Source organism: Schistocerca americana, chromosome 10, assembly GCF_021461395.2.
Source record: "Schistocerca americana isolate TAMUIC-IGC-003095 chromosome 10, iqSchAmer2.1, whole genome shotgun sequence".
NCBI lineage: Eukaryota > Metazoa > Arthropoda > Insecta > Orthoptera > Acrididae > Schistocerca > Schistocerca americana.
The window spans coordinates 147,581,084-147,608,698 of NC_060128.1; the positions used below are offsets into that span (position 1 = coordinate 147,581,084).

Sequence of the window (27,615 nt, forward strand, 5' to 3'; positions counted from 1 at the left end):
CATTAAGAACGCAGTTTACATACCCCCACTGCCAAGAACACTGGAACAGCTCAGAAAATGCATCAATGCTGCTGTGATGCGCTTTCACGATACGTTGTTACGAGTGGTGTCTTGTAAGTATACATCCTGGGGCCTCCCAAATTTTTAGATTCAGCTAAATATGACAGAGGCAACGGCTTTGCCGCAGTGGATACACCGGTTCCCGTGAGATCACCGAAGTTAAGCACTGTCGGGTGTGGCCGGCGCTTGGATGGGTGACCATCCAGCCGCCATGCGCTGTTGCCATTTTTCGGGGTGCACTCAGCCTCGTGATGCCAATTGAGGAGCTACTCGACCGAATAATAGCGGCTCCGGTCAAAGAAAACCATCATAACGACCGGGAGAGCGGTGTGCTGACCACACGCCCTTCCTATCCACATCCTCACATGAGGATGACACGGCGGTCGGATGGTCCCGATGGGCCACTTATGGCCTGAAGACGGAGTGCTTTTAAATATGACAGCGTGAAATTAATAGCATCTGCTGTATGATAGTTAGGCTTATTAACAAATTTATACAACTTCAGCCACTGTCAATAATAATAATAATAATAATAATAATATGCATAACTTGTCTGAAAAAGAAAGAATTGTTTTTGTGAAATTTTATGGTTTTGTTCTTAATCAAGTACAGTTTATGGCGATAACGAATTATGTTTAAGCTTTCACTACTCTCCATTTCGCAGTTTTGTGTAAGAGGGATTTTCTGTGGTTTTTTATTTACTATCTACCAACAAGGTCACCTGACAAGAATATAAATGCGTTGAGAGCCATAAGGGCTACAAGCACACCGTCTGCAATCCTACATGTAAGTGAACATCAGGGAAACCAGTGAGACAGCTTTTCGTGAATGTTCATATGTATGTACAGTGTGGGCCTACAGTAAAGATGAACCTGACCAACCTTAAGATCAACAGAAGCATGAATAAGTGCTACAGTTCCACAATCGACTGTGATGTGCTTTATGGGTCTCAGCGCCTCAAAAGGATAACTGTACAATAAAATCGAAAACTTCATATACTGTATGTCATTCAGAACGCAATAAAATAGGTTTTTCTATCAGTATAACTATAACATACAGGGTGTAAATTTTAAGTTGACAAACCAGAATAATTCGAAAAATAAGCTTCACACGAAAAATGTGCAGAATTCAAAGTTGATTATTTTCGAGTGGGACATCTGGTGGTGCTAAAATTAGCCCACCACCCCAGCCCCCTGGGGGTGGGGCGGGAGGCTACTTTAAAATTTCAAATGGGAACCCTAATTTTTATTGCAGAATCAGATTCTACATAAAAAACTACGTACATTTTTTCTTAAACATTTCGTTTGATTCTTGGTAGTTGGCGCTGTAATTCAAGAAAATCCACGTTTTCATTTTTGCGTGGAAAATGGTTACGGATAAATAAAGTTTTAGTTCTAGCGAATCAAAATTTACGAAGTAAATAAGTATTTTTTATTTATCCGTAACCATTTTCCACCCAAAAATGAGAACATGGATTTTCTTGAATTACAGCGCCAACTACCAAGAATCAAAACAAATGTTTAAGACAAAATGTACGTAGTTTTTTTTATGTAGAATCTGATTCTGCAATAAAAAATGGGGATTTCCATTTGAAACTTTAAAGTTGCCTCCCGCCCCACCCCCAAGGGTGCTGGGGTGGCGGGTTACTTTTAGCACCAGCAGATGTCCCTCTCGAAAATAATGAAGTTTGGATTCTACACATTTTTTCGTGTGAAACTTATTTCTCGAGTTATTCTGGTTTGTCAACTTAAAATTTACACCCTGTATACTGACGTCCGATCTAATTTTACTATATAATGAGTGAATTGACATGTCTGAGGAATGTGCTACTGTCTATCGGGATTTATGCCAAGCGAATGGGTATACGAGTCTGCAGCAGTGTGCTCCCACCTGGTTGCATTGACAAAAACCTGTAGTTTAGTGGTCAGGGCTAGCAGTGCACGCCGAGAACCGTGCACGCTGTTTATCAAATCCGTGTGTATTTGATCCGTATGGAAATTAGGTCACGCCAGTTGCACAAGCGCAAGAGATCCTTAAAACGTGCACAACTGAAAGTGTGCTTGCGACACCGATGCCAAGTTTCACTGAATCTAGAGCAGCAACGTAGTGCTGTGTATTTCAGATTACTGCATCTACATTACGTTTTATAGCGCTTAAAGAAATATAACCAATAAATCGGCAAGGTGTCAGAAGTTAGAGCGTTCGTGTGCTTCACACAACAGCCGCCACTGGTTGCTACATAAGATATGGAACGTACTTCGATACCGCTGGGAGATGTGGTGTGCGACCAGAGTGACTCGCACAGAACGTTTCCAGAGTGCAAAACGCGACCTTCGTGAATTTAAGGTTCTTTTCAAGCATTAATCACATTTCTATTGGTAATATATCAGGCAAAGCGCTTGCCTGGAAACCGAGATATTGCGGCATCGAATATGTCGGACAACAGACTTCTCAGTCTTGGGTTAAGGAGCTCTTGAAAGGCTCAAAATCATGAAAAGTTCAATTTTTACTTTCTTGCGTTTTCTGAACCTGCAGACTATTACCTTTTAATAGATATATAATTTATTCAATTCCGAAGACTACAACTATTTTTAAATTTTTTTTGAAATGTGTTCTACATGGGCGTGACCCACTGTGGCGCTGTTAAACTGCTGTCAAATGGTGTTGTTATTAACGTCCGTGTTCATCAGGTACATTTTAGTGATGTGAGATAAAGTATGTGTTGTGGCTAACCTGTGATGGTTCAATATATATCGCTGGTTTGATTGTCGATTGTTTCATGTTTATTTACTCTGTCGTTATCTCGAAAATATTCGTAATTAATTCTGTTTCTTGAGTCTCTGTTTTGTTGAAGTATAATAATGAGTAAAAGTAAAGTTATTAGAAATCCTCTGAAGGCTTTTACGAAAAGGAGAAATGTTGGAAAGCCAAAGGTATGTGTTATTACTGTAAACAATAAAGACGATAACCAAGTGAGTGAACCTAACCTCTCAAGTACACCTGCCCATAGCAGTCAAAGTGGGAAAGAAAATACTTCACAGAAGAAGCTTGGTTCAATGAGTGAAAACTATGAATGTTTTATGGGCGAATCGAATGTGAATGAAATATTTGATATGTCGGTTCTCAAAGGAAATTTTTCAAACTGTGTAAGATGTATTCATTGTAGTGAAGTTGGTCTGGAACTCTCCATAATAAAGCACATAGGACTTGCTAGTGAAATACAACTGAAATGTGATAAGTGTTCATACATGACCACCTTTTGGAACAGTGTTGCAGTAACTGCAACTGAAGAAAATGGTAGCAAAATCTACGAACACAACAACGAGCGATGCTTGCTTTAGACAAGGAACGCCTTCGGGCTGCAGACAGGGCTGTAAAGAGTCTAGAAATACAAGCAAGAGTAAACAGGAGGAGGAACAAGAGGAAGCTGGAGGAGGAGTTTGCAGAGGATGAAGATAATCCATCCTATGGACCTGGAATGCACTAAAAAGTTAATCCAATCTTTGTCGCTCGATTCCCAAAACTTTTATTTTCTCATACTAATTACATGTTTTCTAAGGATCTTCCAAACATATTTGTTTCAAACTTTCAGTAAATGTTACACAGTACCTTCTGCATAATTTAACACAGCCTTTTTCCAAAAAACTGTATATTTTTGAATATATAAATAAAAAATTGCAAAAAAATGTTGTGAATTTTCATTACAATTGAAAAAAATCATCTTTAATAACTGAACTAAAATTTTGTAAAATCCCTGTGTTAAGTTGTAGCCCATATTCCAATAAATAATCTGTAAAAAGTTCAACTTCCTACCTCAAATACTTTGTGAGGGAAGATGTAATTTATAAGCGTTATTTTAACATTGCAAGTATAGGGCGTTCCGGAGCCCCTTAAACCCAGCCTTCAGCTCTCAACGATGTGAGGAGTCAGCAGAAACGAAACTACACGAGGTTCGCATTCCACGTTAAACTGTAGGTCCCCTCTGAAACGTAACGGCTCATTCTTCATATAATTCCAGGAACTAATTTAGCTTATCTTTCACATGGCACTACAGCTAATTCAGGTTGCTTAATTAACTGTTACGCTATTAGGCAGCACACCTGCAACCACTTCCACGTTTTGAACACTGAAATGTATTCTTCGATAAAGTCATGTCGAAGTGCTCAGTATTACACTGAAGCGCCTAGGAGTTTGAACGTGGTGTTGTAGTCGGCGCACGAGCGATGGGTCACAACAACTCAGAGGTAGCGATGAAGTGGGGATTTTCTCGTACGACCATTTCACCAGTGTACCGTGGATAACAGAAATCCGGCAAAACATCGGATCTCCGACATCGCTGCCACCGGAAAAAGAGCCTGCAAGAACAGGGCCAACGACGACTGAAGAGAATCGTTCTACGTGACGGAAGTGAACCCTTCCGCAAACTGATGCAGATTTCAGTGTTGGCCCGCGGACAAGTGTCAGCGTGCGAACCATTCAACGAAACATCAGCGATATTGGCTTTCGGAGCCGAAGACCCACTCGTGCACCCTTGATGACGGCACGACGCAAAGCTTTCGCATTGCCTGGGCCCGTAAACTACATCTACATCTACATCTACATTGATACTCCGCAAGCCACCCAACGGTGTGTGGCGGAGGGCACTTTACGTGCCACTGTCATTACCTCCCTTTCCTGTTCCAGTCGCGTATGGTTCGCGGGAAGAACGACTGTCTGAAAGCCTCCGTGCGCGCTCTAATCTCTCTAATTTTACATTCGTGATCTCCTCGGGAAGTATAAGTAGGGGGAAGCGACATTGAACTGTTGAAAGCTGGAAACGTGTTGCCTGATCGGACGAGTCTCGTTTCAGATCGTATCGGGCGGATGGACGTGTACGGGTATGGAGACAACTTCATGAATCCATAGACCCTGCATGTCAGTAGGGGACAGTTCAAGCTGATGGAGGATGTGTAATGGTGTGGGACTTGTGCAGTTTGAGTGATATGGGACCCATGTTGCGTCTAGATACGACTGACAGGTGACACGTACTTAAGCATCCTGTCTGATCACCTGCATTCGGCCGGCCGGTTAAAGGCGCTGCAGTCTGGAACCGCAAGACTGCTACGGTCGCAGGTTCGAATCCTGCCTCGGGCATGGATGTTTGTGATGTCCTTAGGTTAGTTAGGTTTAACTAGTTCTAAGTTCTAGAGGACTAATGACCTCAGCAGTTGAGTCCCATAGTGCTCAGAGCCTTTTGAACCTGCATTCGTTCATTCATGTCCATAGTGCATTCCCACGGACTTCGACAATTCCAGCACGACAATGCGACGCCCCACACGTCCAGAACTGCTACATAGTGCTACTCTTCTGATTTTAAACACTTCCGCTGGCGACCAAACTCCCCAGTCATGAACATTATTGAGCATATCCGGGGTGCCTTGCAACGTGCTGTTCCGGAGAAATGTCCACCCCCTCGTAGTCTTACCGATTTATGGACAGCACTGCAGGATTCATGGTGTCGGTTCCCTCCAATACTATTTCAAACATTCGGCGAGTCCAAGCCACGTCGTGTTGTGGCACTTCTGCGTGCTCGTGCAGGCTCTCCACGATATTGCCCGCATCTCGTGGTCGTGCGGTAGCGTTCTCGCTTCCCACGCCCGGGTTCCCGGGTTCGAATCCCGGCGGGGTCAGGGATTTTCTCTGCCTCGTGATGGCTGGGTGTTGTGTGCTGTCCTTAGGTTAGTTAGGTTTAAGTAGTTCTAAGTTCTAGGGGACTTATGACCACAGCAGTTGAGTCCCATAGTGCTCAGAGCCATTTTTTTCTCCACGATATTGGGTAGGTGTAGCAGTTTCTTTGCCTCTTCAGTGTATAAGCGTGCCTCGGCGGCCAGTTTTTGTTTTCTATGCTATGAAATTTTGACTAAAATTTTGAAGAGTGTGTGTACCCAGCATCAGTTAATGAGTTAAATTTCCGGAAGCAGCTACCTTACTTGAAAACAAGACCGCATCCACAAAGCCCAGTTTCTCTCTCTCTAGCTAGCTTTTGTCTTGTGGAATGTATTATAGAAGCAAGATACCCGTACTATTTTGCACTAAGATTCGTCAGTTTGGCGGCCACATTGTGGTCCGTGCGAACAATTCTAGCCCGAAAATGTATTGCCGCAAACTTTTCCGGGCAACAGTGGCCGTCAAGGTTGCCGACATGCGGATGAAATTTGTATGGCTGGCATGTTACTGGCAACATTTCTCTGCTCTGCTGTCGGCAATAGGCAATTTCTATTGCCTCTGTAAACGTACCTTGAGAACAATGCGAGCAGACAGTAGTAGTTAATCAGCTGTTGCAAGAAAAAGCTGAAAATAGAAAGAGAAACGCAAATCAATTAGAATCGTTGTGTACACCTCGCTGCGTGCCAATCTCTCCGCGTTTCTAAACTGCTTTATAACTTTAGACTCAAAGGGAGTCGCGTTTCCAGAAGACTGCAGGCGGTGCGTCGTGCGACAGGAAAAGAGAGCCGCGAGGAAAACTTGTCTGTTGGCTCAGCACTTGACTTCCTCGTGGCCGAGGAGAATACTTTTAGCACTTTAGTTACGCTTCTGGGATCGAAAAATAGAAATCCATCTAGTGACCGTTATCATCACTCAGTAGAGTCGATCGATACGCAGTGCCATAAACTTCCTTCTCAGAGCATGTTTATTTGATGACAGTATCAATCAACAGTTATTTGACATTTACTATTTTCCTACTTACCCGCTAGTCCTCATAACATTCCCAGGCCTTACGCCACTGTTGCGCAAGAGCATGTACTCCCTTCAAACAACTTACGTGAATGCAGCTGGGTGACGTCTTCGACAACGACCGATATTAAATTTGTACATTCAGACTGAGTTTTTGCACCTGTCGAAATATCGGCGGTTGTTGATAGCTCCACGCGGCTGCATTCCCACAATTTGTTTCAACATCTTATCCAATGGGAGAAACTCAAGCTTCACATGTGATCCCTGTCGGTAACAGGTCTCGCTCTGCGCTCGCAGTCGTATTTTCACTACGTGAATTAGGCTCTCATCATCTTTAGAGTGTGTCACGCGAAGAGAATCCTTAAGTGGCCATAACAGTTGGAACTCCGAGGCCAGGGCAGAGCTGCAGGATGGATGAGACACTCCTGTCCAACACAATTTGGCGGCGTGTTTCCAAATTCTGAAACTTCTGTGTGGGCGTGGATTGTTGTACTGGATCAAAATTTGTTTCGGATTCTTCTCAGACCGAAAACATCGGAAACTGTTCTTGTATTTATTAAGAGTCGTCCCTTTTTTTTGGGTTATCGGTCTTCTAACTGGTTTCATGCGGCCAGTCACGAATTCGTCTCCTGTGACAACGTCTTCATCTCAGAGTAGCACTTGCAACCTACGCGCTCAATTATTTGCTTGACGTATTCCAATCTCTGTCTTCCTCTACAGTTTTTGCCCTCTATAACTCCAATAGTACCATGGAAGTGGTTCCCTAGAGTCTTAAGGGGAGCCGGAGGTGGTCAAATCCAAAAAATTACGATTTTTTTTGCTACCGAAAATTAATTGGAACATTCCTCTTTAATGTAAACTTTGAATTATTGTTCTACTCGCCCTAGAAGTGGAGTTATTACCATTTTCCCCCACGCCTGCAGAGGAAATGGGCGGCCGCTGAATGCATCTTAACACCCTCTCGTGACTTCCTGGCGAACTGCTTGGGATTTTCTCGGCCTGTTTGGCATACAGCGCCGTATGTTACGCATACAGCGAGTGTGCAAGGGTTGGCTACATTGTTTTCTGTGAAAAATATTACCCGTATTTCCTAACAGCTTACTCCTATTTTCCTCAGAATTTCGAAAATCTTGCTTCATTTAATATTGTCGTACACTTTTGTTCTGGTTACGATGCCACGTTTTAGTAACCGTGTACATAAGAAGAGGAAGAACGTAGGGAAAAGAAAATTAACACTAATACCAAGTTGCGATACTACAATGAATAAGAGCGCGGAACATCGTCTCTTTGCTGTTTACCGTTTCGAATTAGTTCAGTGTTGCGCCTGTTGTTGGTAGTATTATACTTCTTGTGTAAAGCGGGTAATATGCAGTATGTACAAGAATCAGGAGGGACAATAAAACCAATTTTTCATGACTTAGCACAGCCAGAATTGTTACACAAATGTCTACACGGAAAGACGCAGAATCATAATGAGAGCGTAAAAATTTGATTTGGAAAGTGATTGCTAAAAGGGTGTTTGTGAGCATAAAAACACTGCACTTTGGCATTTATGATGCAATTGCAACCTACAACCAAGGGAACAGTGTGAAGTGTGAAGTTCTGAAGGCATTAGGATTTACAGCTGGGGTGAACACTGTACGAGCACTAAGAAATATAGACAGAGAAAGGATAAGAGGAGCAGAAAGGAGAGAAAGGCATATGAAGTGTGATGGAACAACAGACCAGAAAAGAAGACAGAAGAGGAAGCTTTTGGAGGATGAAGAAGAAGACCCTGATAATCCATCCTATAGTGCAGGAATGTATTGAGAAACTTTGATAACCATTTCCCGCAAATTAGAATTTTACGAATATAAGGAACATTTTCTCAAAATCCACTCAAGCTAGAGAGATGAAATTTTTATACAGCACTCCTAGTGGTCAAACTTACATTGTAACACAGCCATTTGGCAATATGTTCAGTAGTTTCATTTCAGTTTAGTTATAAAGCAATTATTCGTAAAAAAATTTGGGTCATTAATAAAAAAAATAATTGGGAGGAAACTAGAAAAGATACTCCAAAATCCTTCTGTCATAACTGCAATACAAAACCACTCTAAATGTAAAAAAATCCAACTTTTTCTATTTGGTAGTTTATTCATAAATGTTCCTCAAACCTAGTGATTTTAACATGGGCAGCATAGGCACCTCCGGCTCCCCTTAACATATGTCCTATCATCCTGTCCCTTCTCCTTGTCAGTGGTTTCCACATATTACTTTCCTCTCCGGGTCTGCATAGAGTCCCTCGTCCCTTACCTTGTCAATCCACTCAATTTTCAACATTTGTCTGTAGTAGCACCAGGTGTCAAATGCTTCAATTCTCTTCTGATCCGAGTTTCCCCTTAGTCCATGTTTCACTACCATACAATGCTGTGCTCCAGACGTACATTCTCAGAACTTACTTCCACAAATGAAGGCCTATATTTGATATTAGTAGACTTCTCTTGGCCAGGAATGTCCTTTTTGCCAGTGTTCGTCTGCTCCGTCCGTCACTGGTTATTTTACTGCCTAGGTAGCAGAATTCCTTTACTTCATCTACTTCGTGACCATCAACCCTGATGTTAAGTTTCTCGCTGTTCTCATTTCTGCTACTTCTCACTACCTTCGTCTTTCTTTAATTTACTCTCAGTCCGTACTGTGTACCCATTAGACTGTTCATTCCGTTCAGCAGATCATGTAATTCTTCTTCATTTTCACTCAGGATAGCAATGTCATCAGCGAATCGTATCATTGATATTCTTTTACCTTGGATTTTAATCCCACTCCTGAATTTCTGTTTATTTCCATCATTGCTTCTTCGATGTACAGCTCGAACAGTAGGGGGGGAAGCCTACGTCCCTGTCTTACACACTATTTACTCCGAGCGCATCGTTCTTGGTCGTCCACCCTTATTATTCTCTTGCTCTTGTACATATTGTATATTAGCTATTTCTCCCTACAGATTATCCCTATTTTTCTCAGAATTTCGGACATCTTGCACCATTTTACATTGACGAACGCTTTTTCCAATTCGACAGATCCTATGAAGGTATCTTGATTTTTCTTAAGCCTTGCTTCCATTATGAGCCACATCGTCGGAATTGCCTCTCTGGTGCTTTTACCTTTTCTAAAGCCAAACTTATCGTCATCTAGGACAAGCTGAATTTTCTTTTATATTCTTCTGTAAATTATTCTAGTCACCAACTTGGATGTATGAGCCGTTAGGCTGACTGTGCGATAATTCTCACATTTCTCAGCTTTTGCAGTCTTCGGAATTGTGTGGATAATATTTTTCCGAATGTCTGATGATATGTCGACAGACTCATACTTTGTACGCAACAACGTGAATAGTCGTCTTAATAGTCGTCTTGTTGCCACTCCCCCAATTATTTTAGAAATTCTGATGGAATGTTATCCATCCCTCCTGCTTTGTTTGGTCCTAAGTCCAAAAAATGGTTCAAATGGCTCTGAGCACTATGGGACTCAACTGCTGAGGTCATTAGTCCCCTAGAACTTAGAACTAGTTAAACCTAACTAACCTAAGGACATCACAAACATCCATGCCCGAGGCAGGATTCGAACCTGCGACCGTAGCGGTCTTGCGGTTCCAGACTGCAGCGCCTTTAACCGCACGGCCACTTCGGCCGGCCGTCCTAAGTCCTCCAAAGCTGTCTTAAATTCTGATTGTAACTAATACTTGACCTAAATCGACTCCTGCTTCTTTTTCTATCACATCAGAGAAATCTTCCCCCTCATAGAGGCCTTCAGTGTACTCTTTTTCACCTTCCGCAGTCTCCTCTGTATTTAACAGTGAAATTCCAGTTACACACTTAATGTTACCATCCTTACCTTTAATATCACCGAACGTTGTTTTGACTCTCCCGTAAGCTGAGTCAGTCCTTCAGACAATCATTTCTTTTTCGATTTCTTTACATTTTTCGTGCAGAAATTTTGTCTTACCTTCCCCGCACTTCCTATTTATTTCATTCCTCAGCGACTTGTATTTCTGTATTCCTGAATTTCCCTGAAAATTTTTGCACGTCCTCCTTTCATCGATAAACTGAAGTATTTCTTCTGTTACCCATATACGTCTGAATTAATGCTCGATACTTTTGGCAATACATCGACGAGAACGACAACGTCTCTATCACAAAACACTGTCGTCATTTACTTGCAACCAGAGTGAGCCGCCTGAAATTGTTTTTTGGTGATTTCGGGTTGTGCCGCTACTCCAGTGATTGCCTTTTTGTTTCTGGCTCAACGTGCGCCGCCACGTCACGTGACCTGTAACGATTCGTGACACAAAGGCCTCGTCATTGTCGTCAAACTGCTGCAACTGTTCAGATGAAATGCCTTTTCTTTCACTCTCGTGGTCTCTTGTGAGCATTCGTGGAACCCGTCTTGAAAAAATTTTTTAATATCCAAGACTCTCAATCTCTGCACGCGCACTTCGAACGCTCATCGATAGCTATAGAACAAGTTGTCGAGTTAATGCGCTGGTGCGCACGAATAATACCGTCGAGCTTTCACCACGTCGGGAACTGTTTCTATAACATGACCGAACATGACCTGTATCTCTAACGTCGATCAGTTGTAGAATTCTGGAACACGTATTATGTTCGACTATAATGACTTTTCTGGAGACTAGAATCTACTCTGTAGGAATCAGCATGGGTTTCGAAAAGATCGTGTGAAACCCAGCTCGCGCTATTCGTCCACGAGACTCAGAGGGCCATGGACACGGGTTCCCAGGTAGATGCCGTGTTTCTTGACTTCCGCAAGGCGTTCTATACAGTTCCCCACAGTCGTTTAATGAACAAAGTAAGAGCATATGGACTATCAGATCAATTGTGCGATAGGATTGAAGAGTTGCTAGATAACATAACGCAACATGTCATTCTCAATGGAGAGAAGTCTTCCGAAGTAAGAGTGATTTCAGGTGTGCCGCAGGGGTGTGTCGCAGTATATATAAATGACCTTGTGGATAACAACGGAAGTCTACTGAGGCTTTATGCGGATGATGCTGTAGTATATCGAGAGGTTGTAACAATGGAAAATTGTACAAAAATGCAGGAGGATCTCCAACGAATTGACGCATGGTGCAGGGAATGGCAATTGAATCCCAATGTAGACAAGTGTAATGTGCTGCGAATACATAGAAAGAAAGATCCTTTATCATTTAGCTAGAATATAGCAGGTCAGCAACTGGAAGCAGTTAATCCCATAAATTATCTGGGAGTAGGCATTAGGAGTGATTGAAAATGGAATGACCATATAAAATTAATCGTCGGTAAAGCAGATGCCAGACAGATTCATTGGAAGAATCCTAAGGAAATGCAGTCCGAAAACAAAGGAAGCAGGTTACAGTACACTTGTTCGCCCACTGCTTGAATATTCCTCACCGGTGTGGGATCCGTACCAGATAGGGTTGATAGAAGAGATAGAGAAGCTCCAACAGAGAGCAGCGCGCTTCATTTTGGATCATTTAGTAATCGCGAAAGCGTAAAGCAGATGATAGACAAACTCCAGAGGAAGACTATGCAAGAGAGATGCTCAGCAGCTCGTTACGGCTTTTGTTGAAATTTCAAGACAGGCAAAACTGTTAAAACCTCAAAGAAACTCAGTTGATTTGCAAATATCACATATCCCATTTGGAAAGACATTCTTTTTCAAGGTGCAAGATGGTGTGCGACCGATGAAGTACGATTTAACTGTACACATGGCATGCAGTTAGTATTAAAAGTATATATAATTTTATTTCTAATAAATTCTGTAAATAAAGAACTAATAATTTGTTCCAAATAGTTTTAATGTATTATACAACACTTTATAGTACTCGAAATATTTTCAAATTCTGCAGAAAATGCAACCTCATATGCCGCAACAATGAAAACTGTAGAAAACGACAGAGAGTGGTTATGGCGGCCTATAGTGCACATTCCTTCGCGTGATTCTACTATCAGTCACTAGACTGAAGTAGGGACTGGAAAACATCCTGTCTTCCTAGGTATACCGTACCAGGTCCAACACTTTCCTACGCCATGATAGAGTGACGTTATTTTCTGAAGAAGGTACGTACTAAACTATGAACGGCGATTCCCAATGCTACTTTATCACTTAACAGGAAAATGACGAAGCTACTGAAGAATTATGGCCGACCAGATAATGTGATAAAGAATCTCCGAAAACATTCTTTTCTGGAGACGGTTGATTACCAAAAGCCAACAGTCGAATGAAGCGTTCGGAGGAATCGATACTTGAGTTCGGTTTTTATGTAAAAAAAAAAAAAAAAAAAAAAAAAACTACACCCCTCGTTGAGATTTACATTCTTTCACAATACCGTTTCTTTAAAAGCTGGCTGTAAACAAACTACTTGGCCAATTTCTGAAGTGCCATTGTTCTAAGAGTAACAGATGACAAATTACAACACAACTGTATTGTCAGATCTTTGTTGTTACCGGCCCCACACATGAGCGACTGATCGCATGGAAATTCAAGGCACCGATTCGTGCTTGCAGTTTGGCTGGCCTAGTCGTTAGAGCGATGAGTCCAGTATGGCTGTGACTCGTTTTTCTAGTAGTCTAGTTATTAAGCGTGGATATGCAGTTTGTTTCGTTTCGCTTTGCCCATGTTGTGTAAAAACTTTTAGTTAGAATTTACACTTACCCAGGGACCACGAACCACTCTGAGAAGTAACATGGACGACGGAGTTGCATTTTATATTAAGTGATACAAAATACACCTTCCGGTTTTGCAGTGATAGCATTTTGAAGTCATCAAAGACAGTGCTGCCAAAGCAGAGTTACTAAACACAGCATTATGAAATGCCTTCACAAAAGAAGACGAAGTAAATATTCCAGAATTCGAATCAAGAACAGCTGCCAACATGAATAACGTAGAAGTAAATATCCTCGGAGTAATGAAGCAACTTAAATCAATAAAAGCAAGTTTTCTGGTCCAGACTGTATACCAATTAGGTTCCTTTAGGAGTATGCTTATGCATTAGCTCCATACTTAACAATCATACACAACCGTTCGCTCGACGAAAGATCCGTACCAAAGACTGGGAAGTTGCACAGGTCACACCAATATTCAATAAAGGTACTAAGAGGAATCCATTAAATTCCAGGTCCATATCGTTAACTTGATATAGCAGGATTTTAGAACATTATGAATTACCTCGAAGAAATCGATCTATTGACACACAGTCAACATGGGTTTAGAAAACATCTTTCCTGTGAAATACAACTAGCTCTTTATTCACATGAAGTGTTGAGTGCTATTGACAAGGGATTTCAGATCAGTTTCGTATTTTTGGATTTCCGGAAGGCTTTTGACACTGTAGCACGCAAACGCCTTGTAGTGAAATTGCGTGCTTATCGAATATCGTCTCGGTTATATGACAGGATTTGTGATTTCCTGTCAGAGAGGTTACAGTTCGTAGTAATTGATGGAAAGTCATCGAGTAAAACAGAAGTGATTTCTGGCGTTCCCCAAGGTAGTGTTATAGGCCCTTTGCTTTCGTTATCTATATACACGATTTACGAGACAATCTGGGCAGCCCTCTTAGGTTGCTTACAGATGACGCTGTCGTTTATCGACTAATAACGTCATCAGGACATCAAAACAAACTGCAAAACGATTGACAAAAGATATCTGAATGGTGCGAAAAGTGCCAGTTGATCCTAAATAACGAAAAGTGTGAGGTCATCCACATGAGTGCGAAAAGGAACTGGTTGAATTCGGTAACACGATAAATCAGTCTAATTTAAAAGCCTCAAATTCAACTAAATACCTAGGTATTACAATTACGAACAATTTAAATTGGAAGGAACACCTAGAAAATGTTGTGGGGAAGGCTAACCAAAGACTGCGTTTTATTGGGAGAACACTTAGAAAATGTAACAGATCTACTAAGGAGACTGCCTACATTACGACTGTCCATCCTCTTTTAGAATACTGCTGCGCGGTATGGGATTCTTACCAGATAGGACTGACGAAGAACATCGAAAGAGTTCAAAGAAAGGCAGCACGTTTCGTATCATAGCGAAATATGGGAGTGAGTGTTGCAGAAATAATACAGGATTTGGGCTGGAAATGATTAAAAGAAAGGCGTTTCTCGTTGCGACGGAATCTTCTCACGAAATTCCAATCACCAACTTTCTCCTCCGAATGCGAAAATATTTTGTTGACACCGACCTACATAGGCAGGAACGATCACCACGATAAAATAAGGGAAATCAGAGCTCGTACGGTAAGATATACGTCTTCGTTCTTTCCTCGCGCTCTGCGAGATTGGAATAATAGAGAATTGTGAAGGTGCTTCGATGAACCCTCTGCTAGGCACTTAAATGTGATTTGCATAGAATCCATGGAGATATAGTTGTAGATGAAGATATCCTATAGAATTAGAATTGATGCGAAGTGCATAATAACAGACGCGATACAACAGGTTCTATCACGTGATTCTGAGTTATTTACGAAATTGTCACGCACATTATTAAAGTTTTCAAATTCTAAACAGAATGCGATACGTACGCTTATGTTAAGTGGGCATTTTAATTGAAAAGTCCAAAGAAAATCTATTATACAGCTATGCTCCAGTCTCTTGTCATTTTATATAGTCTCACTATTCCTCATACAATTTATAGCCGAACGGTTCAAATGGCTGTAAGCAGTATGGGACTTAACATCTGCGGTCATCAGTCCCCTAGAACTTAGAACTACTACAGCCTAACTAACCTAAGGACATCACACACATCCATGCCCGAGGCAGGATTCGAACCTGCGACAGTAGCAGCAGCGCGGTTCCGGACTGAAGCGCCTAGAACCGCTCGGTCACAGAGGCCGGCTATTTATCGCCGAAGTTACATTAATCAGTAGTGTTGATATTGACGGCTTCTCTAAGACATATTGAGATTGCAAAAAAAAAAAAAAAAAAAAAAAAAAAAAAAAAAAAAAGTGGAAATACTTGCAGTTAAACTACAAGGTTAATGAATAAAAGAAACAAATTGGGGCTAATAAACGAGAAACGAATTGTATTAGCACACTGGTAAGATGTACACAACCACTTGGTGTCAGTGAAAAGTGTAATGTATTTTGTAAAGTAATGTACAGTTCCCAACAAAAGAGTTTCAAAATTAGTTTAATGAATTATAATTTTCCTTTGTTTTAAATTTATTTTCTGCACCTACTCGTCGGTCTACGGAAGTCAACTGCAGCTGCTGCTAAACATAGCAGTTCATTTTCCATAGCAGAACTTCTCCACACCCCGACGTACGTACAGTGATTGAAATTGCGTGTCAGATGACTCCTCTGTGGGACTTCGAGGCTAACGAGTGACTCCAAGCGATAACGCATGGGATGGATCGCTTCGATCAGTCGCTCGTGTATGTGTTGCCTTTTAGAAAAAGCTTACAGACAGAGCTTAGAAGGTAAAGCTTGGAAGTGAGTCTCATAACCAGATTCAGAAATGAACAAATGAGTCAAAACTTATTTTTTAAAACGAAGTATCTTGGCCGTGCAATCTTTTACACTACTGGCCATTAAAATTACTACACCAAGAAGAGATGCAGATGATAAACGGGTATTCATGAACAAATATATTATACTAGAACTGGTTCAAAAATGGCTCTGAGCACTATGGGACTTAACTTCTGAGGTCATCAGTCCCCTAGAACTTAGAACTAGTTAACTAACCTAAGGACATCACACACATCCATGCCCGAGGCAGCCGGCCGAAGTGGCCGTGTGGTTAAAGGCGCTGCAGTCTGGAACCGTAAGACCGCTACGGTCGCAGGTTCGAATCCTGCCTCGGGCATGGATGTTTGTGATGTCCTTAGGTTAGTTAGGTTTAACTAGTTCTAAGTTCTAGGGGACTAATGACCTCAGCAGTTGAGTCTCATAGTGCTCAGAGCCATTTGAACCATGCCCGAGGCAGGATTCGAACCTGCGACCGTAGCGGTAGCGCGGTTTCAGACTGTAGCGCCTAGAACCGCTCGGCCACTCATGCCGCCACTAGAACTGGTGTTTGGATGGCGTGTACAGGTACAGCTGCCCATGCAGATTCAACACGATACCACAGTTCATCAAGAGTAGTGACTGGCGTATTGTGATGAGCCAGTTGCTCGGTCACCATTGACCACACGTTTTCAATTGGTGAGAGAGATGGAGAATGTGCTGGCCAGGGCAGCAGTCGAACATTTTCTGTATCAAGAAAGGTCCGCACAGGACCTGCAACATGCGGTCGTACATTATCCTGCTGAAACGTAGGGTTTGGCAGGGATCGAATGAAGGATAGAGCCATGGGTCGTAACACATCTGAAATGTAACGTCCACTGTTCAAAGTTGTAACATCCCCACAAAATTTATAATTAAAATAAATTTATAATGGATAGCGATTCTAATTTTTGTGTGACCTCAGAACAAAATTGGTTCCCATTTACAATCTCCGTGCACAAATGCATTCACATTTAATGTACCCACAAAATTCTTTTCTCATTTAATGTAAGCTCGAAACAGAAAAATTCCTAAACCTCATAATAAAAAATAAATTCAGTAACCTGGTAAAATTTGGACGACAGCAGTGCTGCGTCGTGGCCCTGTAAGTTCATTCTGAATAAAAAGCAAAAATTCTTACCTCAATAAAAAAAAACGGCGAATATATCTGCTCTTACCTAAAAATTTTTTCGGCACAGCTCCGTGCAATGCTGGCTTATACATTTGTGATTTGTGAAAGGAAGCAACTGATTTTTTTGAAATGAATGCTTTTTTCTTTTTAAAAATTGCTTTATATTACCAAAATTATTATTAGGACATTTTTAAAACATTTGGATAACAGTTCAGATACATTACTAGATACGCGCGAGGCTGCTTCTTTACCTTATACAATACTGCTGCATCTCCAGATTCCCGACCAGAGCAGACTGCAGACAAGCGCAGACAACCTCAGACAAGCGACTAGCAACAACTAACTGCTACAGTTACACAGTTCGTACTGCAGCCAACACTGCTCTCTGGTCAGCGATTCTATATCGCAGGCAGCGCATACCTCTTACAAAGTGCGGTCAATGCGAACAAGAGGTGACCGAGACGTGTAACCAATGGCACCCCATACCATTACGCCGGATGATACGCCAGTATGGCGATGACGAACACACGCTCCCAATGTGCGTTCACCGCGATGTCGCCAAACACGGATGCGACCATCATGATGTTGTAAACAGAACCTGGATTTATCCGAAAAAATGACGTTTGCCATTCGTGCACCCAGGTTCGTCGCGCGAGTACACCATCGCAGGAGCTCCTGTCTGTGATGCACCGTCAAGGGTGACCGCAGCCGTGGTCTCCGAGCTGATAGTCCATGCTGCTGCAAACGTCGTCGAATTGTTCGTGCAGATGGTGGTTGTCCTGCAAACGTCCCCGTCTGTTGACTCAGGGTTCGAGACGTGGCTGCACGATCCGTTACAGCCGTGCGGGTAAGATGCCTGTCATCTCGACTGCTAGTGATACGAGGCCGTTGGGATCCAACACGGTGTTCCGTATTACCCTCCTGAATCCACCGATTCCATATTCTGCTAACAGTCATTGGATCTCGACCAACGCGAGCAATAATGTCACGATACGATAAACCGAAATCGCGATAGGCTACAATCCGACCTTTACCAAAGTCGGAAACGTGATGGTACGCATTTCTCCTCCTTACACGCCGGCCAACTGCTGTTTGTGTACGAGAAATCGGTAGGAAACTTTCCTTATATCAGCACGTTGTAGGTGTCGCCACTGGCGCCAACCTTGTGTGAATGCTCTGAAAAGCTAATCATTTGCATATCACAGCATCTTCTTCCTGTCGGTTTATTTTCGCGTCTGTGGCACGTTTTTTTTCTCTCGTGCAGCAATTTTTATGGCCAGTAGTGCATTTCTCATTAACAAAAACACTTTCGGTTGAAATTGTGAGCCGAGCATGTGACTCATCGAGTTTAAATTTGCGGAATGAACCAGAAACCAGGTGAAAATTTTCTGAGTTCGCCTGTCTGACAGGACACACGCTGCACCGGAAAGACGGCCTGTTTATTTCTGTTGTTCTCCGAGTATTCTTGACGAGAGAAAGGAGGAGCTGTTTACGCGGAAGACAATGTCTCATTTAAATGCATTAAAATACGCGAGTCCCGCCTCAAAGAACGTCTTGCGTTTCTAAGTTCTAGAATGAACGGGAACTAAGCTCTTAATTACATTTGCGGTGTAGATTCCCCAGCGCGAAATTTACGGACTTTTGATGAAACGCTGTAGAAAGAGAAGCTTAATTTATGCAAGGGGGTTCAATGTAATATAGTTTTGTGAGTGAGGGTCCTAGTTTCTGAGTGCTTCTGGAGGGGAAGCGCTAACTATTATCTCGAACCTCCTCCCAACTCGTGAGCAACAAAAGAAAACTGCAACCGGAACGCCTCTCGTGAGAGTAGTTTATTAATATTTTTTCGATAATTACGTGCACATCTGATAAACTGGAAGGAGTGGTTTAGAATGCATTTTGAAATTTTTCTGTTGTTGTTGTGGTCTTCAGTCCTGAGACTGGTTTGATGCAACTCTCCATACTATTCTATTCTGTACAAGCTGTTTCATCTCCCAGCACGTACTGCAGCCTACATCCTTCTGAATCGGCTTAGTATATTCATCTCTTGGTCTCCCTCTACGATTTTTATCCTCCACGCTGCCCTCAAGTACCAGATTGGTAATCCCTTGATGCGTCAGAAGATGTCCTACCAACCGATCCAGTCTTCTAGTCAAGTTGTGCCACAAACTCCTCCCCAATTCTATTCAATACCTTCTCATCAGTTATGTGATCTACCCATCTAATCTTCAGCATTCTTCTGTAGCACCACATTTCGAAAGCTTCTATTCTCTTCTTCTCCGAACTATTTATCGTCCATGTTTCACTTCCATACATGGTTACACTCCATACAAATACTCTCAGAGACGACTTCCTGACACTTAAATCTATACTCGATGTTAACAAATTTCTCTTCTTCAACGGTTTCCTTGCCATTGCCAGTCTACATTTTATATCCTCTCTACTTCGACCATCATTAGTTATTTTGCTCCCCAAATAGCAAAACTCCTTTACTAGTTCAAGCGTCTTATTCCGTTATCTAATTCCCTCAGTATCACTCGACTACATTCCATTATTCTCGTTTTGCTTCTGTTGATGTTCATCTTATACTCTCCTTTCAAGACACTGTCAATTCCGTTCAACTGCTCTTCCAAGTCCTTCGCTGTCTCTGACAGAATTACAATGTCATCGACGAACCTCAAACTTTTTAGTTCTTCTCCATGGATTTTAATACCTACTCCGAATTTTTCTTTTGTTTCCGTTACTGCTTTCTCAATACACAGATTGAATAACATCGGGGAGAGGCTACAACGCTGACTCACTCCCTTCCTAACCACTGCTTCCCTTTCATGTCCCTTGACTCTTATAACTGCCATCTGGTTTCAGTAGAAATAGGAATTTTTCTAGTGAACTGACTTTCTAGAAAACTTTCGCGCTTGCTGCCGGTTGTCGTTAACTGCACTCCACGGCATGAGCTCTGTTCAAAAAATTCCGTAACTTTATCTACAAAATTTTTCTACGCTTACGTTTTACATATTGTGCATGATCTCCTTCGAAATACTGTCCTCCACAATTGACACACCCCTCCCAACGGCGTTTCCACTTCCGGAAGCAGTCTTGCTGGATTGTGCGAAGTAGCGTCTGCGAATTTTCCTTTTATCTCGTCTATCGCTGTAAATCTTCGTCCGTTGACCAGGGTTTTCAACTTTGGAAATAATAATAAAAAAAAAAAATCCCGCAAGGGCCTCGTCTGGAGAGTGCTTAGGATGAGGCAGCACAGTGGTTTCGTTTGTCTGTCCAATAGTCACGCACCAACACGAATGAATGTACGGGTGTGTTATCGTGATGCAATGGCCATGAAATGTCTCGCCACATTCCAGACCGTTTCCTCTTCACATTTTCTCGCATTCCTCGCATCACCTCCCGATAGTACCATCGGTTAACAGTTTGTGCGATAATAATTGCAGAAGCTAGAAACTGCGAAATACGAGGGCTATCCACAAAGTACATTACGTTTTGGAATTAAAAACAAATAAAGTATTGGAAATTTTTTTTATTATATACAGATGAAAGCCACACTTAAATACTACTTTTGTACATAGTTGCCATTTAAATTAAGGCACTTATCGTAGCGATGAACGAGCTTGGAAATTCCTTCGTCGTAAAATTCGGCCGCCTGCGCCTTCAACCACGTGGTTACCTCATATTGAAGCTGTGCGTCGTCATCAAAACGCTGCGTAGCCAACCACTTCTTCACTGCTGGGAATAAGTGGAAGTCGCTCGGTGCCAGGTAGGGACTGTACGGCGAATGAGGAAACAACTCCCACTTAAAAGATTCGAGAACTTCACGAGTGGCATTTGCCGTGTGGGCCCGAGCGTTGTCGTGAATCAGCAAGATCTTTGAGCCCAACTTTCCCCTGCGCTTGTTTTGTATTGCTCTTCTGAGGTTGTGCAGAGTTTGGCAATACCTTTGAGAGTTTATTGTAGTGCCTCTTTCCAGGAAATCGACAAAAATCACACCTTTATCTGTCCCAAAAGAAGAGGTAACCACGTGGTTGAAGGCGCAGGCGGCCGAATTTTTCGACGAAGGAATTTCCAAGCTCGTCCATCGCTACGATAAGTGCCTTAATTTAAATGGCAACTATGTACAAAAGTAGTATTTAAGTGTGGCTTTCATCTGTATATAATTAAAAAAATTTCCAATACTTTATTTTATTTAATTCCAAAACGTAATGTACTTTGTGGATAGCCCTCGTACCTTGAGAGCGTTGTTTTTACACAAGTGAGAGGGTGTGCACCGTCGAAGAGCTCTGGAACGAACCCTGTACTCGCCTTTTCTAACCAAGTAAGTCTTCTACCGTCGAAAATTTTATCTCCAACGCATGTTCAGTGAAGCTTGATAATTTTCCGACTATTGTTAAAGAATATTACAGAGATTTCAGTGGTTTCTCAACACCTCTAACACTAATCCACGTCACTCGTATTTGTAGCGGTTTGACATGTCGGCTAAGGCAGTACCCTTGAGTATTTTCCATTTGGGACCTCACGAGACGTAGTGTTTCTGCTACGCTCCTCTTGGGAAGTCTAATCTAACTTTGCGATAAACGTTGCGCATGTTGTCCAAAATTTTCCTGTTCTCAACCAACTCTCACAGCACACTATGATGTTGGGCGAGGGAGATTGGGGGGGGGGGGGGGGGGGGGGGGAGAGGGAAGAGGCGACAGAAGTGAGTTACGCGACACGTCTACGAATACTCGGCCAGCTAACAACCAATATTGTTTCTTGAGACTCTCAATCTTCGGATTTCTTATCTGCTGTGCTCCAGTAATTATTTTATCCGGTGCTGGTTTATGTTCTCGAGGTTTTGGAATTTTCTCCAACCTCAAAGGAACAACCACGTACATTCCATATTCAGGGCGTTTGTTTTAACGTAAGACAACTAAATATCTCGAAAACTACGCATCGCACGAAAAAAATGGTCTAGGTGGCTAAAATGGTTCAAATGGCTCTGAGCACTATGGGACTTGACATCTGAGGTCATCAGTCCCCTAGAACTTAGAACTGCTTAAACCTAACTAACCTAAGGACATCACACACATCCATGCCCTAGGCAGGATACGAACCTGCGACCGTAGCGGTCACGCGGTTTCAGACTGAAGCGCCTATAACCGCACGGCCACAGCAGCCGGCAGGTCTAGGTGGTAAGTTAATATTGGGAAATCTGTCCGTGCTACAACTGGCCACCTCCCGGCCTACCTCGTGCGTGGGCGGAGTCAACTTTGTATTTTCAAATGGGACCCCCCAACCCCCACCCCCCGGTTTTATTGCATATTCGGCTTCTACGCCAAAAATTAGGATACGGTTTATACAGACCACTGTTTTCAATTCGGCAAATATCAAGTGTGACTATTTTGCCATTAGCCGAGCGGTCTTAGGCGCTGCAGTCGTGGACTGTGCGGCTGGTCCCGGCGGATGTTCGGAGCCTCCCTCGGGCATGGGTGTGTGTGTTTGTCCTTAGGATAATCTAGGTTAAGTAGTGTGTAAGCTTAGGGACTGATGACCTTAGCAGTTAAGTCCCATAAGATTTCACACGCATTTGAACATTTATGACAGTTTTGGCAATTAAGAAGGGACACATTTCAATCTACATTTCGTTTACGATATAAATGTAAACCTTTGTCTTCAAATGGTTCAAATGGCTCTAAGCACTATGGGACTTAACATCTGAGGCCATCAGACCCCTAGAACTTAGAACTACTTAAACCTAACTAACCTAAGGACATCACACACATCCATGACCGAGGCAGGATTCTAACCTGTGACCGTAAAAGCAGCGCGGTTCCGGACTGAAGCGGCTAGAACCGCTCGGCCACAGCGGCCGGCAAACCTTTGTGTTCTAAGGTTGATATTTACGTTCGAAATTTAGTTTAGTGTGGCGAATTTGATTATACAGTAGAATAATGTTAGGCCTTTTAATGTCTGGTTAGAGACTACGTTTAGCGTGATACGGTAGCAACGACGTGGATGTAATAGTTATGTGTTTCCACCAGGATGCTTGATGTCGGTGAGTCTCTTGCCTCTGACCATAATTGTAATTCACAATGCTTCTTTAAACCGTATATACATGCATTTCACTCACGAACGAATAAATGTATCGAAGTGGAAGACCGTCAGCTTGAGCATTTGCTGTTAATTACAGTTAGGATGAGAAGCAAGGGGACTCACCAATATCAAACATCCCAATACGAACAGAAAACTATTACATCCACGTGGTTGTTCCCGGATCACGCTAAACGTAGTTTCTAACCAAAAGTTGAAACGGCTAACTATATTGTACTGCACAATCAAATTTGCAACACTAAGGATTACACTTACATGAAATGTAAATGAAATGTAGAACCAATTGCACCTGTTATTTAAGGTAAAAACAGGCACACTTGATATTTGTCGATCACAGGGCCGTCTATTACGAATGGAAAATACTCGTTTTAATAAACCGTAATAAATTTTTGCTCAGAATCTCGATATGCAATAAAAATGGGTGATATTCTTTTGAAAATAGAAAGTTGACTTCACCCGTGCAGGTGGGGTGGTCAGGACGTCGGCAGTTGTAGCACAGACAAATGTCCTCTTTAATAATATTAACTTATTACAAAGAAAATTCTTTTTCATGCGATTCGTCGTTTTTGAGATATTTAGTTGTCTCAAGTTAAAGAAACACCTACCGGTGTGACGTGTATCAGACAGAGACTGCCTGTTGATATTCGTCTCGGGATCATCGGAAGGCGTCTGTTTAACGATTTATGTGACATTTCGCCAGCGTGAGAGTCTGGCTTTGTCAAAGATTCACTCTCCATTGCTGGCGGCAATGGGGAGAGGAGACGGGTGAATATTTGACAGTGCCAGCCACTCATGCTCGCGAAACGTCACACAAATAGTTAAACAGCGCTTGCCGAAGATCCTGAGACGAACAGCAACAGGCAACACGTCACCAAGCGGCCCCGAAAGCCTCGACAATTTTGTGTGAGACAGGAAATCTGAAATTTCCAGGCATTCACAAAATAAAATAAAAGACGGAATCATTAGACACTACTCCTATAATTAATCAGGATTTTTGGACTCATAGATGTACACCGTTGGCCATTAAATTCGCAATACTACGAAGACAGTGTAGAATCAAGGAGCTTCCAGTTATCGAGCTATTTCAGATGCTTTTCAGTTCCCTTCTCTGATATTTCTTTGTCTCCCGCATTCGCATTATTGCGTATGTAACCTCCCAACAGTTTATTTTCGTAACCTTGGAATAAAAATCTGACTAACCTCCCAATGAAAATGTGACTCACATTTATAACCTTTCAATAATTAACTGACTGTGAATCTAAACTGGAAAATCTAGACGTCAGAAATGCTGCGTCGTGACCCTGAAAAGTCATTCTGAATAAATTGAAGATTCGTACCTCAATTATGTCACCGGATAACGCGTATATATCTGCTCCTATAAGAAATTTTTCTGGCCCATCCCAGATGCAATGCTGGCCACTAGATTTTGTTATGTATAAAAAAAAAAGCAACTGATTTTTCTTTACGATAACTGGCATGACTATGGATGGGAGAAATTAGCAAAAACTTTAAATTCAGAATGATGAATTACTGTCAAAAGTTATCTTTATAAGAAAGATTATTATTGAAAAATATTTAGATGTGACTTTGATATAACAGTAGTACAAAATGAGTTGTTGCAAATTACATAAGCGCGCGGCAGTAAATAATAATAATTTTTGTTTTTACCGTATACTACATCGCTCAGGCACCGCCATCGTTCTCCAGGACCGGCCTTCCTAATTCCATACAGGACACAAGTGGTCTCTGTGAGCTGTACAACTAGACAACTGCTCTCTACGAGCGACCTGACCCAATCCCCCCGACTGCGAGCTACTACTACTACTACTGCTACTACTACACAGCCGGCCGCTGTGGCCGAGCGGTTCTAGGCGTTTCAGTCCGGAACCGCGCTGCTGCTACGGTCGCAGGTTCGAATCCTGCCTCGGGCATGGATGTGTCTGATGTCCTTAGGTTAGTTAGGTTTAAGTGGTTCTAAGTCTAGGGGACTGATGACCTCAGATGTTAAGTCCCATAGTGCTCAGAGCCATTTGTACCATTTTTGAACTACTACTACTACTACTACTACTACTACTACTAGTAGTACTACTGCTGCCGACACTGCTCTGTGGTCTGCGATTCTATTATAGCTTACATATCGCAGGCAGCGCGTGAGCAACCCATCGAAATTACATCTGCTCGAGTGCACTAGCAATAAACTAGTCATGGACCTCTTACACGTAATATTCGACATTGGACAAGCCGTTTCGGGAGAGATAATTGATTATGTAACTCACCTTTTTGTCATCTCGTATACTGATAAGAGTTATAAGAGTCGAGGGGCATGAAAGGGAAGAAGTGGTTGGGAAGGGAGTGAGACAGGGTTGTAGCTTATCCCCGACGTTATTCAATCTCTATATTGAGCAAGCAGTAAAGGATACTAAAGAAAAATTCGGAGTAGGAATTAAAATCCAGGGAGAAGAAATAAAAACTTTGAGGTTCGCAGATAACATTGTAATTCTGTCAGAGACAGCAAAGGACTTGGAAGAGCAGCTGACCGGAATGGACAGTGTCTTGAAAGGAGGCTATAAGCAAAACGAGGATAATGGAATGTAGTCGAATTAAATCGGGTGATACAGCGGGAATTATATTAGGAAATGAGACGCTTAAAATAGTAAATGAGTTTTGCTATTTGTGGAGCAAAATAACTGATGATGGTCGAAGTAGAGAGGATATAAAATGCAGACTGGCAATGGCAAGGAAAGCGTTTTTGAAGAAGAGAAATTTGTTAACATCGAGTATAGATTTAAGTGTCAGGAAGTCGTTTCTGAGAGTATTTGTATGGGGTGTAGCCAAGTACGGAAGTGAAACATGGACGATAAATAGTTTAGACAAGAAGAGAATAGAAGCTTTCGAAATGTGGTGCTACAAAAGAATGCTGAAGATTAGTTTGGTAGATCACATAACTAATGAGGAGGTATTGAATAGAATTGGAGAGAAGAGAGATTTGTGGCACAACTTGACTAGAAGAAGGGATCGGTTCCTAGTACATATTCTGAGGCATCAAGGGGTCACCAATTTAGTACTGGAGGGCAGAGTGGAGGGTAAAATTCGTAGAGGGGGACCAAGAGATAAATACACTAAACAGATTCAGAAGCATGTAGGTTGCAGTAGGTACTGGGAGATGAAGAAACTTGCACAGGATAGAGTAGCATGGAGAGCTGCATCAAACCAGTCTCAGGACTGAAGACCACAACAACAACATGCTGATAACTTTTTGTATGAGACGTCACTTTTACTTTAATAACCTCGTGGAAATGAATGACAGTAGATACCTATAGTGTAGTAGCCTCTAGCGTAGTTATTGGCGGCGTCTTCTTTCCCCGTGATCAGCTGCTCAGGGTGGAAGAGGTTCCTGTACGTTCCAGTCCGCACTTCGTCTGCAACATAGAGCACACAGTTTGTGTAATTCCGTGCTGATCCTGAAAATGGACAAATATGACAGTAAGTTCACTACTGGTTCTCAAGTGTATCGTAATGCATTGTGTATAATCAATAAGCAACTACATGTAAGTGTAATAGGTACTTGCTTTAAATAAGTCTAGGTTTTACATTAGGCTCACTGCTTCCAATTCTGGAAGTATGAACGACACCTGATCCTTCTGATGATAAACACTCGACTGGGCCAGTAACGCACTTCAGCTGCGATTCGTTTTCTTCCATTTCTTGTTGTTGCTTGCCAGTGTTACGCTTTACCAGATTATGAGAGTGTGACTTCTTTAGATACATGGAGTAACTGGTAACTAAACTACTATGTATTATACACTCATGCTCATAAATGAAGGATAATGCTGATACATGGTAAAACAACGCACTGGTGGGCGGTTTGCGGGTTTAAATTTCATCGGGGTATGACCAAGTGGTGTATTTGACCAGCGGTCTTCGCACGGTGGCGCTGGCAGCAGTCCACATACGCACAGGTGTGTTGGTGCCTGTCAAAGTACGGTGCAGCGAGTAAGTGTGCAGACGTTTTCAGACGTGCTAATGGTGACTGTGTGTTGAAAATGACTCAAAGAACGCATATTGATGACGTTATGAGCGGTAGAATTATTGGGCGA

At 42.2% G+C, this 27,615-nt stretch overlaps 1 protein-coding gene across 1 annotated transcript in view; it reads right to left on the reverse strand.

Annotated features, from left to right (window-relative positions):
• Positions 1-27,615, reverse strand: part of LOC124552397 (tubulin alpha-3 chain-like) — a 216,377-nt gene that overhangs the window by 100,611 nt on the left and 88,151 nt on the right. Inside the window, exon 3 of the mRNA XM_047126657.1 lies at positions 26,833-26,937. Within this exon, the coding sequence (XP_046982613.1) occupies positions 26,833-26,937 (105 nt within the window). The remainder of the gene's footprint in view (positions 1-26,832; positions 26,938-27,615) is intronic.